We start from the raw sequence: 15,319 nt of genomic DNA on the forward strand, positions 1-15,319 counted from the left end.
TGGATTTTCCCCGAGGCACATAGAAATGCTTCTTGAATTGTAGCCCACTGGACATTTGTTACAGCTTCAAATTGCTTTTTTATGCCTTATCTATATTGACTTTGCCATGTGCAAAGGCCTTCTAATCTGCATCTGTGAGACATCTGCACTGAAATTGGAGGGGAATCAGCGTTAAATGCCATCCAAAGTTGTGTTTGCACAGGTGAGGCTGTGCTGTTTCCGTGTAAGCTTAGCGTGTATTTAGCTCAACAGCAGTTAGAATTGCAGTGTAGCCTAGTAGCATTACTTGGGACAGATTCAGAACTGAATATAGCAAATCAACTCAGGCAAGAGCTATTTTCATTCTCCCATACCTTTTAGGCAAGGTTACTGAAGTTCACAGAGCTAGGCTGCAGGTCTCACATAATGCTAAATGCAATGCCATTTCTCATGCAGAGCATGTAACAACGTTAGCAGTAGGAAAATATATACCTGACTACTTTTTCCTGACCTTCACGTACTAGTCTATTCCCTGCTACTGAGATCATTCAGATGATGAAATGCACTCAAAGTTGCCAAAGGCACGTTAAATCCTAACAATCACAAGAGCTGCTACTTATATCAGGCTAGATAGTGCATAAAACATTGTCAGAGAGGATTAGAAGGGTCTGTGTTGCGCATGATGATAATGCTTTATCTGCAAGGTGTGGCACAGAAAGTCATTCACCATGTGGTGGCCACTTAATTACGTATCTCAGGGCACTCCACTTAAGATGAAAGACAAATTTCATAACGTAGACAGACAATGTGGGATAGTGGAAGGCCATCAAAGTGGGGTTCAATGAGATAAAAACAGAACACAACAATACAAATTCTAAAATCAATTAAACCACAATAATAATAATAATAATAATAATAATAATAATAATAATAAAGATTTATTTATTATTTATACCCTGCCATATTATTTCCCCAGCCACTCTGGGCGGCTCCCAACAGAGTATTAAAAATAGAATCAAACATTAAAAACTTCCCTAAACAGGGCTACAAACTCTAAAAACAGCAAAACCATTAATACAAGTGTACAATTTATATTTAAGAAATGATTGGGTCACACCTCAGGGAACGCCTTCTTAAACAGAAATGCATTTAGTAGGTGCCTAAACTTCATGACACTGAGTGCCAGTCAAATATTGGCTGGTAATTGATTCCAGGGGGCTGGAGCTGCAACACTAAAATACCTCTTTCTAGAACAAGCACAGCTCCTGGGTATGCAGTACTCAGTAGTGGCCCATCTAAGGAACACACTTGGCAGACAGGGATATATAGAGTGAGGTGGTCACTTAGGTAACCTAGTCCCAAGTTGTTTAGGGCTTTAAATGCTAAAAACAAAATACTGAACTACACCTGGTGGCATACCGGCAGCCAGAGAAGTTCCCTCAACAGGGGTGTTATTTTTATCTATTTTATTTTATTTATTTCAAAAAATTTGTATGCTGCTGAATTGTTAAAGAAAACAACAACACACCCTCAAGGCGGTTTACAAAACAATAAAATCAAGGAAAATGTACAATATATTAAAACATACAAAAAGTTAAAATATGAAAACAGATTAAAATTCACATCAGCATTTCTAAGCATCTGTGTAGGCTTGCCTAAACAAGAATACAGCGGAGTCACACCTGCTTGATATCAATAGGCAGGGAGTTCCAAAGTGTACGTGCTGTCATACAAAATGACTGAGTTCTTACAAATGCAGAATGGTTATTATGTGGCACCTGTAGTAGTGCCAATTCCGCCCATCAAAGTGGTCAAGTGGGCACATATGGGGTAAGGCAATCTTGTAGGTGAAATGGTCCCAAGTTATTAAGGGTTAAATTAACAGAATGGACTGCATCACTTCTGCCTTGGATTGGAAAGTTACAGAAGCATTGTGGCACAGCACTGGTCTGATGTGTAGGGCATCTCCTGAAGGAGACCTATTTCTCAGGTTACAAAACTTGCAGGCCCAGCATAGCAGAATGTGGCCTTGATATTAACAAACGTTTCCATACATGGTTACAGGTAGGTAGCCGTGTTGGTCTGGATCGAAGTAAAATAAAAAAATTCCTTCAGTAGCACCTTAAAGACCAACTAAGTTTTTATTTTGGTATGAGCTTTCGTGTGCATGCACACTTCTTCAGATACGTATCTGAAGAAGTGTGCATGCACACGAAAGCTCATACCAAAATAAAAACTTAGTTGGTCTTTAAGGTGCTACTGAAGAAACGTTTCCATAGTGCAGCTCTTATAAACATAGTATCAAGAATGGCATCCCTCTAGGAGAATATTCAATTCCACCCTGATGACATAAACACGGTTATCTTGAATATCATCACTGAAGTATGTGATGTCTATTTTCAGGGACATACAAGTGATTTCATTCTAAACCTAATAGGAAATGTTTTCAAATCTGAGCTTTCAACCAAGGAAGTAAGTCTCACTAAACTCAGTGGAATTCATTTCTGAGTAAATAACCTTGGGACCATGCTGTTGATATACTCATTTGTATTTCACCCTGCTATCATAACATGTTTCTACACACACACACACACACACACACACACACACACACAAACAAACAAACAAACAAACACAAACACACAATTTTAAAATCTGTTTACTGACAGTCCTAGGTACAGGTAAGTAACTAGGGTCAATCGTCAAAATGGTCACTGCCAACATTCACTGTGGATATTCGCAAGGTAAATACAGCACTGAGTCATACCTACGGCAGTAGTCAATATCGAACTACCAGGTTATTAGATTTTTACATTGTGTGTGGAGGAAATATTGCATTGTAAAATGTGACCCACTCTTACCAATGTTTATCATATGCTATTTTGGCTGTTTAAACACTGAAAAAGAAGGTGAGATAGCAGGTTCCTGGGGAAACAGTACATTACTCAGTGGAAACCTTAAACAAAGAGTAGCTTTTTCAGCCTGGTGAGCCTGAATCCCCTGGGTTCAAATGACACTTTCTGTGACAGTGGCAGACACTTTTATAGTCTGATCCCCAATCAGAATCAGGCATGCCTAAACCCATTGATTCCAATTGTCTCAGATATACCTAATTATGTATAGGATGCATGACAGAAGTGGAGATTCTTTGCAGACTGTGCATGTGTTAGATCAGGAGGGAGAAAGTCATAATAGCCCGGTTAACCCAGCAGCAGGACAACCAATCATCAGGAACTGGGTTGGAATCCTTATCCTATGCATCTATACTTACTAAGAGAAATAGGTCACACTGAATTCAACTATAATTACTCCAATGTAACTGTCCACAGGATAGCAGTCTGACTTTATAGAATGTTTGGACATTAGGAAATGCTATAACAGAAATACAACAGATTTCCTCCTTTCCTTTTTAAGAAAGACCTTTACTATTTTTTAGAAAACTTTTTAAAAGAAAATAATAATAAACAGGTCAACTTCAAACCATTGCTTGCTGTCAGAGATGGTTGCGGCTACTCTTGAGTAAAGACGCTCCACTCCGTCTTGTCTGTCAGAGTTTTATTGTGCATACTATTTACAGTGCAAGAACATCAGCAAACATGACTGCTCAGTCTGTGTCATAGCTGCCAAGTTCTCCCCCTTTTTAAGGGAAATTCCATTATGCTGAATAGGCTTCCTTGCGAGAAAAGGGAAAACTTGGCAGCTATGGTCTGTGTCAGAACCCCACAATGGCTTCCTGTGGGTTTTCGCCCAGCATAAAAGCCTGGGCACCCCAAAGCGCCGCCCCCTGGCCCTACGGGTGGGCGCACGCCTCAATTCGGGCGTCAGAGGGAAGGGCCGCCTTCCTGGCTGCCCTGTGTACGAAAGCCCTCCGTGCTCCTCCTCCCCTATCCCTCTCTCCGAGCGGTGCTGGGGCTCTGGTATATAAGACAGCCCTCTCTTCACTCCGCTAACTTCCTCATTCCTTTCTCCTGACTCGCTGCTTGTGCTGACGCTGGGTGAGGAGCTGGTGAGGATGGTTGGTGGGGGCTCTCTGTAGAGAGACCCCCTGACACTTATGAAGCAGGCCTATTTCAACAAAACATAGTTAAAATTAACAAGCGCTTATAGTTCAGATGAAACACTAAACTGTGTTCAATCAAAAATGGAAGTCAAAGTTCTGAGCTCTTCTTTATGGTTAAACAGGAAGAGGAAAGGGGAAGGGAACCATGAAGGCCTGGCTTATCATGAATGACATCTGAACTGTCCACGTGTGTAACTTTGGCACATATAAGGACTAAGATCTGACACAGGGAGGGTTCCTTTCCTGTCATAGAAATCCAATGCTGGTATCCTCAATGACATTTAAGCACAGTAGAGCACAGAAGGCTTTGATGGATGCAGATAATGGGACTCATTCTTCATCAAACGTGAATACTCCCCACCCCACCGAAAAATTTCTTGTAAGGCTAAATCTCAGGCAAAGGTCACCCTGACTAAATGGCAAGATAAGACAAGATAGGACTGAGGCAACAGTTAAGCACATTTAAAATTGAAAGTGGGAAAGTAGGTGAAAGGCCACTTACGCAACTGCTCCAGACAACATAAGCACAACACCTTTATAAAGTGTTTAGTTGCTCCACATCTTTGGCTATGAATTGCCAACTGTAGCAAGCTTTGGAAGGTCAGGCAGGAGGAGAGCAAATCTCTGTGTGTCTACCAGGTCTTTAAAAAATCCAGCTTTAGTATTGGACCACCCAGTTTCTTGAAAACTGCTCTCATTCTCTGTATTGTTTTCATCTGCACTGTCTTGACAATGTACTTTTACCTAGCTATACAATTTTTTCTTTCTTTTATAAGTGTAATTTAAGGTGAGGATAGGAGTACCGTAGGTATATGGAAGTTCTGAAAACTAGGGCAAAGAGTATATTACTTATGGGTAGAGACTTGTATATAGGGTGGGGCATGGCTTTACAGGAAAGAAGATATGTAAGTAGGTTAAAGGGAACTGTGTTCCCTAGATGCTTTTATGTTATCTTTAAACACTATGCTGAATTCAGTGCGTGGGCATATAATGCAACATTTCCCCAGTCCCTTTGTACTAATTACTTAAGATTGTGTGCCATTCATATTAGGCTTTGTCCAATTTGATGAAACTACAGGGTCCAAACTAAGATCCTATGGAATATGGCAAACTGTAAAATATAAATGAGACAAGCAGACTTCATATTTCCAAAACATTACTAAAGGAATGTAATATAGGAGACTACACAGTGCAACAGCATAATCCCATGAATATTTATTCGAAGGTAAGTCCCACGGTGTTCATTGGGACTTAGTAAATGTGTTTAGGACTGCACTCTAAAAGTATTCTGATAAGGAAAGGCTAAAACCCTTAAATTAGTGCTGGGCATATACTGTATATATTTTGCCCAGCTCACCTTTGTAGATTTCAGGTGGTGAAGGTGGGGCAAAAATACCCTCCCAATATTGCATTAATGTCTGTGTGTATGTATGTAATTTCAGAATCTTCCACCTTACATGGACATACAAATGGGATTATTGGATTGAATTGTACTATTTATATTTTACCACAAGCCCTGTAAATATTACTTAAAACATTTCTTTAAGTCACTCTAGGTGTTCAGATACAAAGGAACATAAGAGTCCCTGGGAATAGCATTCCACATGTGACAAGCCAATAGGCGCTAAAATCCAGATCCTAAGGTTTCTTCAAGAGTACTCTTACAGTATCTTTTGAGGCTCTGATGCTACTCCCTCTTGTAAGATGGCATTCACTCTTCCCTGGACACAAAACCCATTCATCCGTCATCCACAATGTTATGAACTATATGGGACAAGCACACAGGGCACTTCATGTCCAAGGAAAGAAAAGCAGGAAGGTGGCTATGTATATTTTTTGTATATTTTTAAAAAGGTAAATGTGGGCTTTTATGTTGCAGATTGCAGTTAACGGTGGGGCCCTGGATCTGAAAAAGGCCACAGATCATGAAAGGATAGCAAATATAATGTTGGAATTATTAAGAAAATAACAAAAAAAATTATAAAAGTATGAAAGCTGCATACTTGGTTAAGAGGTATTTTTTAATATAAAACCCCCAAACCTTTGAATTATTCTATAAGTGAATAGACAAATAGCCTTTGGATCAGAACTGCCTGGTTTGTATTTCATTGCACTGAACTTTCCCTAGTATGAACTGCCTCCTTGGCTCTTGCACTGACATGGTCTCCTACAGTGAACTGCAAGAAGGATTAGCTAGCAAACATAATAGTTTCTGAGCCAGATTCTAGCCATGGAATTTGAGGTCTTGCTGTGTTAAGTGTGAGCACTGCACACATTTGCTGGTACCAGGGGACCTGAAAGACCACAATTGTCAAGCTTTTTGAGTATGTGATCCTTTCTGAATACAAAGGTTCCATTCAGATGACCTAATGTTCAATAAACTTTGTGGAAACGTTATTATGATGTTGTCTGTTTATTGAGCATACAACCCAATTTGTTCGCCTGGACAATGTCGTGCCAAGCAGTTGTTGTCCTACAATAGCCAGTGCAGTTTCCTATCGCTTTCCTTATTGAATAAAGTCCAGGTCCCTCCCCCTGAATAAAAGCTGGTTTGTTGTGCATGAGCAGCAGATGCACTTTTAAATGTGCAACCTGAATTTAACAGTATGCAAGACGTTACGCATCTTTAAACAAGACAGACCAGCTGACATCAACCTGTCTCCATGCACCCAACTCTTTTGCAGCCACTGCTACATTATGCTCTTCCTCTTGCTGTGCAGATGCTACTTAAGGCCCTCTAGGACAATCTCACCCATGTCTTGCTCTAAGGAACATGGGTTCCTTCCCCAGAGTGAGACGCCGTGAGCAAAGTAGTCCCACAAAGTGCCTGGACTGATGTCACTTTGCAGTCACAAATACAGTTTTGATGTTTCCCAGTAGTAAACTGTGGCACTGCAAACAGGTGCTCTCCAGGCCACTTTGTCCACAATGATTCACTCTTAGAAAGGACCCTTCTTCAGACTGAGGGACATGAAACCCTTTAGGAGTGTTGCTGCCACCATGCTGCAACAGCAATGTGAAAGCAGCACCCCTAGAATCATAGGGGCTGGGTCGGAGGTGGTGATTGGCAGGTCAGTGGTGGCATCAGCTGCATCCACTGATCCACGGCTCTTCCCTCTCAGAAGAAGAGCTGCTTGATCAGGCCAATGGCCCATCCAGTTCAGCATCCTGTTCTCACATGGCTGAACCAGATGCCTGTGGGAAACCCACAAGCTGGATTTGAGCACAAGGACACTCTCCCTTCTGGGGGTATCCAGCACCTGGCTTTCATAAGCATTACTGCCTCTGACTATGGAGGCAGAGCATAGCCATGCAGTAAGGTAAAGGGTAAAGGGACCCCTGACCATTAGGTCCAGTCGTGACCGACTCTGGGGTTGCGCGCTCATCTCGCATTATTGGCTGAGGGAGCCGGCGTATAGCTTCCAGGTCATGTGGCCAGCATGACAAAGCCGCTTCTGGCAAACCAGAGCAGCACATGGAAATGCCGTTTACCTTCCCGCTGTAGTGGTTCCTATTTATCTACTTGCATTTTGACGTGCTTTCGAACTGCTAGGTTGGCAGGAGCTGGGACCAAGCAACGGGAGCTCACCCCGTCACAGGGATTCGAACCGCCGACCTTCTGATCAGCAAGCCCTAGGCTCAGTGGTTTAACCACAGCGCCACCTGGGTCCCTGTAATGTACTGTAATGTAATGTACTGTAAGCCATACAGTAATGACTAGTAAAGGTAAAGGTACCCCTGATGGTTAGGTCCAGTCGCAGATGACTCTGGGGTTGCGTGCACATCTCCCTCTATAGGCCGAGGGAGCTGGCGTTTGTCCGCAGACAGCTTCCAGGTCATGTGGCTATCATGACTAAGTCACTTCTGGCGAACCAGAGCAGCGCATGGAAACGCCGTTTACCTTCCTGCCAGAGCAGTACCTATTTATCTACTTGCACTTTGTAATGACTAGTAGTCACCACCAAACAAGGGGTCCTGACATGGGCATAGTCAGGATTTATGTTAGGGGAGGCAGAACCTCAGTTAGTTAAGTAATTAAGTATTTGCACTGATTTACTTGATTGGGGGGGGGGTTGCCCCCTGCCCCCCCCCAGCTACGCCCATAGGCCCTGAACCTCAATCAGCTAAAGCTAGTATTAATGATCTGAACTGAAACATGTTTCTCCTTCCTGAAGAGCACTTGTTCCTTGGTTGTGGCACACTGCAGTCAGAATTACGTAGGTAGGATGGAGGTGGGAGGAAGAGGGAATGATGTTGCCTTGAAGCAGGGTTTTGAACAAAACAGACCTTTGGTCCATTCCAACTCCTGTGATTGTGCAAAACAAGTTTTGCATACAGGGTCAATTAAGAGCAGTTTCTAGAGTGCGTAGATCTGATACTCTCAAGCAATGCTGTGGACTATGCAAACTTTTGGCATGTGTTAGTAAAATATTTTACTAAGTTACTACGGTATGTATGTAAAAGTACTGACTCAGAAAATGCTACACATCTACACATGGCAAAGTTTGTTTACAGGAACTTGCAACGCTATCCAACCTTAACATAATACTTTGAAGTACGTTCCACTGTAACTAGTGATGCTTACTTTCAAGTAAATAGACATAAGAGTGATGTGCCAGAACACATTTGTTTTAATCTGAGATAATTAAACCCAAAGCACATAAGAACTTAAACTACTGGGGTGTCGGGGGTGGAGGGGAGGGGTGGGGAGAATTTCAATCATAAAATGAAACACTGCCGAATGCCTGCCTTTCGGGGGATCCTCTGGTGGGAGGAGAGGGTTCTGGGAGGGTGGACAGAAGTCAGTGGAAAATATGTTATGTATTTATATGTTTGTTCTTTTTATAATATAAAATCAATAAAATATATATTAAAAAAAGAACTTAAACTACTTCAAAGCTATGGGAAAGGCATGATCCTCAATTTTCTTTTAACCATTTGAACCCATTGAAAGGTGAATTACAATTATAATTTAAGGTTGACTACAACTATTATATAATTAAAGAGCTAAATAATTTTGTAAGAATAAAAACAAGATAGATATATGAAATGCACATGATGTAGCTCAGTAGTAGAGCAACTGCTTTGCATGTAGAAGGTTCCAGATTTAATCCCCAGCATCTCCAGGTAGAGCAGCGAATCTCCCCAGTCTGAAATCCAACAGAGCTCCTGCAAGCCTGCCAGTGAGTATTGACCACAGGAAGCTAGACGGAACAATGGTTTAACTTGGCATAAGGCAGCTTCCCATGTTTCTAAGTATGGGAAAGTAGCATGCCAGTTCCACTGTCTCTGCTCCTTCTGCAAATTTTCCAAAAAGAAGTAAGGGAGCATGCAAATTTTCTCTCTATTGTATTGAAGGAAGCTGTTACCTGCAGTAATTTAGCAAGTACAGTAATAGAAAAATTGTGTGTGGACGTGTTTATTGTTATTGCACAATACTGCACTATATTTTCCATGCTTTTCTTGGATATACAAATAAATGAGCAGGTAAAATCACAGAATGGTAAAGTTGGTAGGGGCCAAGAGTGTCACAGTCCAACCCCTGATAATCTATTAATACTGTATCTCTAAACCCAACTGCAGCACCCAAATGAACCCCAAACTGAGTGGCCATTCAATTCCCATCACATGCCAGGGAATGTTTGGAACATTGACCTTTGTTATGTGACTTCATAAATCATACTACTACGAAGTTATTCTGCTATTAAGTTATTAAGTTATTTCTTTAGAGAGAGAGAAGAAAGCATTCTAAATGCAAATATATGATCTAGCTTACTTTAAAGTAACTTTAAAGTAAGCTAGTTACAATCACCGTCAACTAAGAATAATGTGTTTACAGGGATATAATATTGCCATTATTCCAATTTTGTTCCAATGGCTCTGCTTTCTTCCTCTAAAAGTTACATCTCCATAAAACTCACAGGACCCTAAGACAGGGAGAGTCAACATAGGAATGAAAGGGAAACTGAGGCGAGTGCTGTTGCAGGGCCATCTCAAGCATGTCGGGTGCCATGGTGCGGAGATCGCTCCGGCACCACGCGCAGCGCGGCGCCCCCCTACCGGCCTGGCGCCCCGCGCCACCCAGCTACCCCTAGAGCCGGCCCTGTGCTGTTGTGTTCATGTCCTGCCTGTAGGCTTCCCAGAAGTGCATCTAGTTGGCCAATGTAAGAAGAGAAGACCGAAATAGATGGGCCTTTGGTCTAGCAGGGCTCTATTTATGTTATTGTGTTAAAGCTTTCTGTAGCAACGAGCCTGGACATTTCCAACTTCTCATTCCGTTTCCTGTGTGGTAGAAGTCACTCAGGCTATTCCTACTTCCTCTTGCATCCCCGGGGGAAAATCCAAGAAGCATCTGTCGTGAACATGAGAAGCTAAGGAGCCACTGGCCATGTTAGGCACCATAGGAATAGATAGCAAGTTTGGACTTATTTGCTCACTTTAAAAAGGGGGGTGACCTAGAGAAGAGAGAGGGGTGCTGAAGAAAGGACACCCCCCCATCACGCCCCATCACGGCGATTTCAGAATTTTATGGATACCTGAGTTTTAGAATAAGAAGAGAGATCTTGCAAGCGCACAAAGAAGTGCCTGGCAGGTGAATTTTTTAAAGAAACGACCACAGCAGAGAAAATGCCAAAGACATGTCAAGTTGGCAACAGAGCAGGCGTGGAATGACGCGCGTTGTACTACCGTACAACGAACTGACGCTTCTCTCTCAAAGCATCGCTCTGCTTAGGTCTCTTGGGTTTCTGCCCTCCGATCCCTTTCTCTGAGGAGCCCCGAGAGGCGTCCAAGGTTTCTAAAGCGACCTTGCGAGGTGGGGCTAGGAAAGTTCACGGGCTGATCCGGCCATCAGCCCAAGGTCACCCCGTGAACTTCAGGGCTGATCGAGGAGGAGCTGAACCCCCGTCTCCGCTGCTACAGTCCCAACCACGCGGTCTCCTCTCCATGCCCTGTCCAGAAGAGGCCACCTCGAGGGCAGCCTCCCCTCCTTCCCTCCCTACCTCGCTGACGATGGTGGAGAGGTAGGGCTCTCGGCTGTACTCCCAGCCGTCCAGGCACTTCTCCTGCTCCACCTGGCTGAGGTTGACGTCTCGCCCAGGCACCAGGTTGCGGGCGGAGAAGTTGGCCAGGGCCTCCAGGCTGTAGCGGCGGCAGCGCTGCGGGACCAGCCGCCCGCCGCGCTTCTCCAGCGGGATGCTGGCGTTGAGCCACTCGAGGCTCAGGTTGGCGCTGGCCGGCACCCGGCACCGGTGCTCGGGGGTATCGATGAGGAAGACGGCCGAGAGCCCGTTGAAGCCATTGGGGATAATGCTGGCGCTGAGCAGGAAGAAGATGAGTTGCTGGAAGGGGCCCCACTCGCCCAGGAAGGCGGTGCTCTGGTCGTAGTCGTACATCGCGGGCGGGGGGGGGGGCAAAGCGAGCGCGCCCTGGCCGGCCGGCAACGAATAAGTGGGGGGCCGAAGAGCCGCCCTCTGCTACGACATGTGGCCGCAGGCAGCCTCTCTCGGCTTGGGCAGGGAACAGGCGAGCCGCCGCCGCTATGAGGTAAAGTGCGGCCGTGACTGGCGGCAGCAGCAAGTGCTTCTTTGCACGGGGAGCGGGTGGGTGTGGTTTGTACACAAAGGCCTAGATTCGCGCTGGGCCCAGAGCCAAGGTGGAGGCCGCGGCGTCCCCGCGCGTGAGGCGGCGGCCAGCGTCGCTACGGGGTCTCTGCTTTCGGCATTTCCCGTCACAGGCGGCCTCCTCGGCGAATAAGCTGGCTCCCGGGTTCGGCGGCCGCACCGTAGTCGGAGCAATAGGTGCATTGCCTCGCAGCCGGCCCGGAGAAACTCTTAGGTCGATCTCTACGTCGGCCACACAGGCCCGGAATGTACGTAATGCCAGTGCAACTCCTCAAACACACTAGACTAGAGCAGCTGCAGCAAATAATTAGCGACACAAGTTTTTAATGTTTGATGTTTTGCCGTGCTTTTATAAGGGTTGGAAGCCGCAAGATGGCTGGCTAATAATAATAATTTAGAAGGTCGCCCTGGAGCCTGACTGTCAGCAGGGACTAGACCTTTGAATGGGCTTTCGCTCTCACACGGACGCTGGACATGTGCCCCCCCCCCCAGTTTCCTGGGTCTATGGATTCATTTTCATAAACAAAAAAGGGTTTCATGAGCAAATCCTGCAAAGGCTAAAAAAGTGGGTGGAGCAATACAGTATATGTGACTTGCCTTTGTACAGTAGGCTGTATGCCAGCTACACAAAAGTTTCTACGCACATACACACTTTGCTATCTACTATCCAGGCAAGCAAGAGGCATTATCATGTTTCAATTACACATTCCAGCTAGACTAAAGCACATAAGGAGGGTTTGGAACAGGACAGGGTGACGGTGACCTTAGGAGAGTCCTGAGGGCTTCATTCGGCCATTGGGTCTGCAACTCCCCACTCATGATATAAGCAGCCTGTAGCTCTGTATATGCACTTGTCATTGTCAGCTTCAGATTTTCATTTCTTAAAAACCACTGTGCTGGGATTTTAGCAATATAGGGATTTTTTTTTAATATGGCCATGTTTCAACATTAGGACATTCTTTCAAACTATCAAAATGTTATGAGATTTCCACATAATATACACTGTGGTGCCTGTTGCTACAGATGTTCTGAGCTCTTACTGTGTCTCCCCCCCCCCCAATGTTCACATCTCTCTAGGTTCCAGCATTTGTTTTTGAAACAAATCCATGACTAATATTCACATTTTCCTTTCTTTTTGAAGTGCTCTCACATCGTGAGACATGTGACCTCTTTTTTCCATGATGCAGCCAAATCTGCGGGTGTTTTGGTTCTGGCTGAACATTGCTTCAAATTCAAAGGCAGTGCGTGTGGCTATGATAATCAAGCATTTGGATAAAACTATTTAGATAAAAAAAAATGCACAAGGACAAGATTTTATGAGAAAGTTAAAAGTAGGGGGAGTTAGTAATCCTAAACATATAAATCTAGGTGAAAGCTCAGTGGGTTGTGGTAATCTGCTCCCAAGAACAGTTTCAGTTACACTGATGCCCCTGGTATAAGTATACTTTTCTGTGCAGATGTATATTATGGAAAATGGAAACATCTTGTTAGCCTTAATTGTGAATTTGCTGATGAGTAGCATCCATATGCTTATACGTACTACATTCTTCTTTAGCTGAGCCTAAGAGCAGGCCTGCTGGATCAGACCCAAAAGGTCCATCAACTCTATCCATCTGGCTTTCCATAGCAGCTAATTGCCTCTAAGAAGGCCAGAAGTAGGGCATGAAGGCAAGTCACTGCTGCTCCTCAGCAGCTGCTATTCAGGAGTATACTGCCTTTATAGCTAGGGGTTCCCATACAGCTGTAATGAGCTGTAAGATTTCTCAGTCCCCTTCAAAGCAATCTAACCAAGTGATCCCCATCACAGCTTGTGGTAGCCAGTTCCATACGTTTTATTATATCCTGAGCATCCCGAATCTATTGCCATTAAGGTTGGTTGTTTTTTGTGTGAGGGAGTTGGTTCTCTTTTTTGTAAGGGAGAAAAATGTCTCTGTCCACTTCCTCTGGGTGGTGCCTGATTATTTCTCCTGCCTCTGCCATCCTCCTCTACCATGTATTTGCAGAATGCAAATGTGCCCTTTCATTGACGACTCTTTGCTAGGCTGTCTTCATGATATATTCTGTTTCCAGCCTTCAGGTCCTTGTACTTACACCATAGCTGCCAAGTTATCCCTTTTTTTAAGGGATTTTCCCTTATGCTGAATAGGCTTCCTTGCGAGAAAAGGGAAAACTTGGCAGCTATGACTTACACAGCTAAAATGGGGGGGTATATTGGCAGATTTGGAGGAACCTTATTTTTGGGGGGGGAGTGGGGGAGGACAAAAATAGCCCAATGAGGACTGAGCATGCTTAGTAGGTATAGAATGTTGAGTGACTGTGGGGAGGCAAGGGAGCAACAGAAAATCAGGCAGGAGGGGGAATGGAATAGTTGGAAAGGTGTGGAGGGGAGATGTTTCTATATAAAAAAAGTGTACAGAGAACTGTCTCATTGTCTGGACGTATTTCCTGGTTCACAACAAACTTATTTTTAAATGCATTCAGGGGCAGAAGTGGGAGTTTCCCACAGAAATCAAAGGAATCCTAGATTTTGATTTAGCTTGGATTGGGCACCAATGTCCCCATTCCCACAAAACCAAACCAAAGTCTAAGCAGAAAAGATACCTTAGTTCTACAGTTATTCATAATCATAATCATATTGGGAATAATTTATTTCAGAGATTTCTTGTGGTCAAGGACCTTGAAAAAGCTTTGAATGATCAAGCCGAAAGTGCAGGATGCTTTCTCCTGGTCTGTTATTGGTTCCACCTATATCTAAGTCAAACAAGGATAAAATTATTTTGCAGATAATTGCTTCAGCAGTGCATTGCTAACATTTTGTTTTGATTGCTTTAATAGCCAAAAAGTATGATATGACCCTAAAGGCAATGTTGCAAGACCTCTGGAGACAATGGAGCTATGAGTGTTGCTGCCTGCACTCATCACCCCCATCTAAGAGTGCATTGCATCACATTTAAGACCATGTGAGTCCTGTCCAATTTGTTGGCAGAGAATATAAATGTGTTTGGGGCCAAGGTACAAACGGCTACCTAAAATAATAGTTTAGTTCTCAAAATACCGGTAATACTTGAGTTTATTAGAATAGAGTGATGCTCCCACAAAACATTTGTCCAAAAAATACCTTTTGCATGTCTGGCTGTAAAAATTCCAACCTGTTTCTCTTAGTTACTGGGTGAAAGGTAAAGCAACACAGCTTAGCGCTTGAATACATAATCATCAGCATGTAGTACAGTCCTCAGGGCAGAAAAACCTGTTACATTGACATTTATGTATAAAGTATGCACCACCCATTTCAACAGAAAAAAAGAACGATTTCTTTAAAAAATCTGTATCATTGATTTTACTAGGATTTTTTTGCTGTTGTTTGGCCTTTAAAATAGCAGGTGAAAGATAATGTATTGAGGGTACAGTTGAAAAAAATATATATGCTGGCTTCTTGGACTTTGGTCCAAGCTACACCTAATGCTCACTGCCTCGCACTCCACTTTTCCAGTGAATTGGAGCAGAGGAATGCCAGGTGAAAGGGTAGCTTAAACCAAAAGTGGACAACCCACAGCCCACTTTCACTTCCCCTTGTTTTTCTGCAGAAGATATCTCCCCTATGTTGCATGGCCACATTCAGGGGGGAAATAGTGGTACCCACCTATTTTTCCTTGTGAGG

The 15,319-nt window shown here is 43.7% G+C and overlaps 1 protein-coding gene and 1 long non-coding RNA gene across 14 annotated transcripts in view; one reads left to right on the forward strand and one right to left on the reverse strand.

Annotated features, from left to right (window-relative positions):
- Positions 1 to 11,433, reverse strand: part of LOC118080344 (organic cation/carnitine transporter 2) — a 28,538-nt gene extending 17,105 nt beyond the window's left edge. The window contains exon 1 of the mRNA XM_035105411.3: positions 11,041 to 11,433. Within this exon, the coding sequence (XP_034961302.1) occupies positions 11,041 to 11,433 (393 nt within the window). The remainder of the gene's footprint in view (positions 1 to 11,040) is intronic.
- A 7-nt stretch (positions 11,434 to 11,440) lies between these two features.
- Positions 11,441 to 15,319, forward strand: part of LOC148686866 (uncharacterized) — a 32,029-nt gene continuing 28,150 nt past the window's right edge. For 5 of the 13 annotated variants that reach the window (XR_015948132.1, XR_015948134.1, XR_015948139.1 and 2 more), the window contains exons 1-2: positions 11,453 to 11,584; positions 14,497 to 14,621. This is a non-coding gene — a long non-coding RNA (uncharacterized LOC148686866). Of the gene's footprint in view, positions 11,585 to 11,656; positions 11,910 to 14,496; positions 14,622 to 15,319 lie in introns of those variants that run through there. The other 8 variants (XR_015948136.1, XR_015948138.1, XR_015948141.1 and 5 more) reach the window with 5 other exon arrangements.

This window comes from Zootoca vivipara, chromosome 2, assembly GCF_965207765.1.
Source record: "Zootoca vivipara chromosome 2, rZooViv2.hap1.1, whole genome shotgun sequence".
In the NCBI taxonomy this organism is placed as follows: Eukaryota; Metazoa; Chordata; class Lepidosauria; order Squamata; family Lacertidae; genus Zootoca; species Zootoca vivipara.